At 47.0% G+C, this 4,631-nt stretch overlaps 1 protein-coding gene across 1 annotated transcript; it reads right to left on the bottom strand.

Annotated features, from left to right (window-relative positions):
* Positions 1-2,499: 2,499 nt before the first annotated feature.
* Positions 2,500-3,960, bottom strand: LOC121450308 (sperm motility kinase-like). The gene has a single exon (XM_041655134.1). It carries the CDS (start codon positions 3,958-3,960, stop codon positions 2,500-2,502), a length of 1,461 nt encoding a protein of 486 aa, XP_041511068.1.
* Between the last annotated feature and the right edge of the window lie 671 nt (positions 3,961-4,631).

A 4,631-nucleotide genomic window follows, 5' to 3' on the forward strand; every position in this document is an offset into this window, starting at 1 on the left:
CATCTTGCAAACTATGAAGAAAAAAGTCAAAAATATGAGCTGCAAATCAGGGCCATCAGGTGTTTCCTTAAGAATTTTGTTAAATGAGAAAAGCAATCCCTCAACATCCCATTCATTTCAATCACTAAGGTCTGCTGTCTGGTACTCGCATCCCAAATACTCCTATTGGTGGGTATACTGGAGCCTCTGGAGCCACTTTTAGCCATAGATTAAGTATCAAAGGCAAGAGAAGCTGTTTCTTAGAGTCCTGGACCCAGCAGTTTTGTGATCTCCATCAATTCTGCGACCTGAAGAGGAAGACCACATTATTCTGCTGCCCATAGAAGCCTCACAATTTGAGATTAAAATTTAAACCATGGTTGAACAAAGATTTATTTCAGGTTTGATTCCCTAATAGTTCAATTAATATGGATTGCTTTTTATTCCATCCTCAGCTGACCTCAGGAATGGCTGCTGCTATTTTTTCCCCTTTCGTTTGGAGATGAGTTCATTAAGTGTATCTTCATTTATGTTGTGTGCTTTAGCGTACTCATCCTGGCATTAACATCTATTCCTTTTACTTCTTCACAGATCTGATCTCACAAACCTCCAACCTTTACCAGAGATTTTATTAAATGAAAACTGTAGTTCTTAAATCAAGTGTGGTCACAAAGAACTCTCCTTGTGTTAGCTAGAGAACAAAACTGTGATAACTGTGGCCTTAATTCCAACCCTCCTGCTGAAGGCAGAGCTACAAGCACATGGCAGAGCCGCTAGTCTCCCAGGTGTATATGCTTGCTGCAAAGAGGGAAGGCCTGAATTCGATCCCTGGGACCCACATGGCAGGTGAGAATTGTCTATCAGTTATTCTGTGACATCCATATATGTGAAGTTAAATTTTTGAAAAGGAAATAAATTTAAGTTTTCTCCGGGCAGAGAGGTTTGGGTCAGTCTCCCAATGGAGTTGGTGTGAAGAGCATGACAACTTAACCTGCCCTTCTGTCCCTGTGACTGGTGTCCTGTGACTGCTTCCTTCTTTACAGGAAGCTGGCCTGCACCCACATCTGACAACGGCCCTTTTCCTGTCAGATGCTTCGCCTTAACTCTCAATGTCTGTGGTTCTAAAGAAATTAATTTCATCTTTAGCCTGGGTAGTCATAGGACTCAGGCATGGCCAATCTGAACATCACACTACCTTGGACACCGTGACTGGCTCAACAATAGCCACGTGACTAGTGTGGGCAATGGAGCTGAAGATACTCAGGGATAGGACTTTCTGTGAGGCTGACTGGGACTAAATATCCTCTTCTCACAGGGGGCCTGGGAGGGCAGAGTGGGCTGATGCTGCCTGGGCTCCTGAACCAGCCTGAGCTCCTGAGAGCCTCCTGTGAACAGAGGCCACAAAAGAAAATAGAGAGAGGAAGGGCAGGAGGAGGAGGGAAGCGATTTGAAGGAAAATTGAGCCAAGATCAACCAGTGTTGGGCTTGACCCTGGAGGGATACTACTTGTGGGAGAAGGCATGGAGTCAACCACATAGGCTCTGGAAGTCAGGGAAGCCAACTCCTTTATTGATGGTATGGGCAGGCCTCTCATAGCCCATCCCAAGGTCCCATTGCTCAGGTGGCCAATTCTTCTGTGTTGTTCTTCCTTCACTGGCATCTCTGGTCATTTGTTAGTCAGCAGTCTCTGAAAATAGCAGCAGGCCTTGGATTGGCTCAGGGATGAAGTTCCTGCCATGCGTGCTCCTGTGGGCTGGTTTTGGCAGGACGGCTGAGGCTTGGGTAGGCTGGTTGACAGGTTCTCCTACAAGCTGGGACCAGAAGCTCCTCTCTTTTATGGCTGATCATTAATATTTATTGTCCAGATTAGGCTTTGCTCATTAGTTACTACTGAGTGTCCAGATATTTACATGAGGCATAACAACAGAGGGAAAACTCCTAAAGATTCTCTATTTAAGTTGAACTTCCTATGATAAACTAATAAAAACATTTTCTTAACAATATATAGAACAACAAATAACAACCAAATTTTAAAAAAAGTACATAACACAAACATCGGAACTAGTAAAACATGGGGGTTTAAACTGAAGCATAGGCTTGAATTCTGTATCCATTGTCCCTGTCAATCAGATTCAAGGACATGCATTGTTGCAGTTTTGCCTGAGGGTTGGAGAGGAGGAAGTGACCAAGGTGATGATCAGCATGAGGTGGGCATCTCAGTCACTGCTGTGGCAGAGGGAGGTGTTTTAGATGTTGTGGGTAACGGTCCACAATGCACAACTGGAGCTGGGGAGGTGGTGGCTCAGTGGGCAGATGGGCCTTCTGTCCAGCCCTGGATCAGGAAAGCAGTGCCGGGGCAGCAGTAAGCTTAAGAAGATATGGACAGGCAGCTCAGAACCTGTAGCTGGAGTATGGATGCAGGGGCCTCTTGCCCTGGGTTGCATGCAGGGCCACAACCATCTGAGCTTCTGTCCTGGCTCCCTCCTGCAGCAGGCCCTCCTTGCCAGGGCTGAAATTGTCCTACGCCACTTGCGTTTGCCCAGGTGGGCTGGGCAGGCAGCAGCAGCACAGTGCTCTCAGGGCACTGGAAATGCGTTTTTTCATGAGCTTCCAGCCCCGGAGTGGCCTGGTTCCAGAGGCTGCAGGTACAAGCTGGGGCTGGTCACTGGGCACTTCTGGCTTTCTGGATTCTTCCTCTTCGGTGAAGGCCATGTTCACCAGGCCTACGCAGTTGCCATTCAGAGGTGGATCAGGGGAGGAGGATTCATCTGCCAGGCTATCCAGTGACACCATGGTGACTGTGGTGTCCCCTGTAGCTGGGTTGATGGTTTCAGTGGCCAATGCGTCTCCTTCTGGGGCTGTGTTATCTGGATAGTGCAGCGCCTCCGGGCAGGTGTGTGTGTGGAGCAGGTGTGTGTGTGTGCTCTCCCCTCTGGACAGCAGAGCCGGTTGGCTGTGGCTCCTCTTCAAGGCACCAGGGACGCTAGTAGCGACTGCAGGGATGATGTGTTGCAGACTGCTATCCCCAGAGCTCACTTTAAATTTAAGGATGTTAATGGTAGCTGTTAGGTTTGACTGTGGGTCTTTTAGAGACGATACCACCTGCTCGCAGGTGTACCCGATGTTACACATGGTCTCCACAACCTTCGGGAGGATTTCCTTGGCGGGAGGTGTTACGTGTTCCTGAATATGGCCCAGCCAAGGGCGTTCCACAAGGCGAGATGATGTGAGCCTGAACCAAATGTAACCGGTGAGCAGTCTGGCCAACATGAGATAACAGGGCCTGGAAAGATGGCATGGAATGCGGCACGGGGTGGTGGTGATTAGATGGTACAGAGCTTTGGGGGTCGATTCTACATAGGGCAAGTGTCCGGTGACCAGGACGTAGAAGACAATCCCTAAGCTCCACATATCCCCTGCCAGAGCGTCATACGGTGTTCCGGCCAAGATCTCTGGGGCCAAATATGGCAAGGAGCCCCACAGCTCCTCCTGCATCTGGCCCTCTATGAGCTGAGTGGCCAACCCAAAATCGCAAAGTTTGACTTTGCCACCTTGACCCAGCAGGATGTTTTCTAATTTGATGTCGCGGTGCGCGATCAGTCTTTGGTGCAGGAAGTGCACAGCAGAGGCCAACTGGTTGAATATAGGCCTAGCCTCCTCCTCTGTTAGACAGCCCACCTCATTGATCAACATCACCAGATCTTTCCCTTCCAGATATTCCATGACCAGATAAGTGGTCCGCAGCGTGTTGATTGCGTGGAAGAACTGGATGATGTTCCTGTGATGTAAGGACTTATGGATGGCCACCTCAGAGTTGATGTATTCCTCCTCATTGTACTCTTTCTTGAGCACCTTGATGGCTACCTGCGTTTTTGTGGGAAGGTGCTGGGCAAGGATCACCTCCCCAAATGCACCACAACCTAGTGATGATAAAAATTTATAATTCTTCCTGAGGATGTCCTCTTCTTGAGGGCTAGCCATCATGGCGACCTCAAGTTCTCTGTATTTTGGGCAATTTCAGGGACACACGATGCTAGGGAAGAAATGATATAGTTTTAGAAATGGAAGTTTATAGGTATGAATTCTCTGTCTTGAAATCTGAGATAACCCAAACAACCTAATGATGCCTTTAAGACCAAGAAGTACAAGAATAATCCAGAGGGCAATTGACATAAAGACACTGAACAAGAGCGTAGCAGCATCTGTTCAGATTCTGGGGAAGAACCCATACTCAGACACAGAGACCACTGAACTTTTATGCTCTGTGGAAAGTAGCTACACATAGAGAAAATCTCATCTAAGAGAAACAAAGTCCACAAAGAGAAATATGATATTTTCTTCTCCTGTGCCTTTGAGGAAGAGGACAGCTAAGCCTTTATCAAAGAAACAGCATTAGTCACAGAGATGGAGTGGAGGAAGTGATGGAACAGGAGAGTTTGGCCAAAATGCAGGCTAGGCATGGATGGGAAATTTATAACGAAATTGTGATGGTTAGTTTACAGTAATACGTGTTCCAGCTGAAGAAAATTGAAACCGCAGTTGAAAAACGTAAAGAATAAATGAATTTTGAAACAGGATTGGGTGATAATGAAAAAATAGATATGACATTTACAAATCAAACCTAGGATGTAAACTAATAGCATACATGTAAA

The sequence above is a fragment of the Microtus oregoni genome, unplaced genomic scaffold (assembly GCF_018167655.1).
Source record: "Microtus oregoni isolate MIOR12 unplaced genomic scaffold, Mior012 000007F_ref0000211, whole genome shotgun sequence".
NCBI classification, from domain to species: domain Eukaryota; kingdom Metazoa; phylum Chordata; class Mammalia; order Rodentia; family Cricetidae; genus Microtus; species Microtus oregoni.

Excerpts from the sequence above, each read along its gene's own strand:
- LOC121450308 (XM_041655134.1), bottom strand. The coding sequence starts at position 3,960 with ATGGCTAGCCCTCAAGAAGAGGACATCCTCAGGAAGAATTATAAATTT.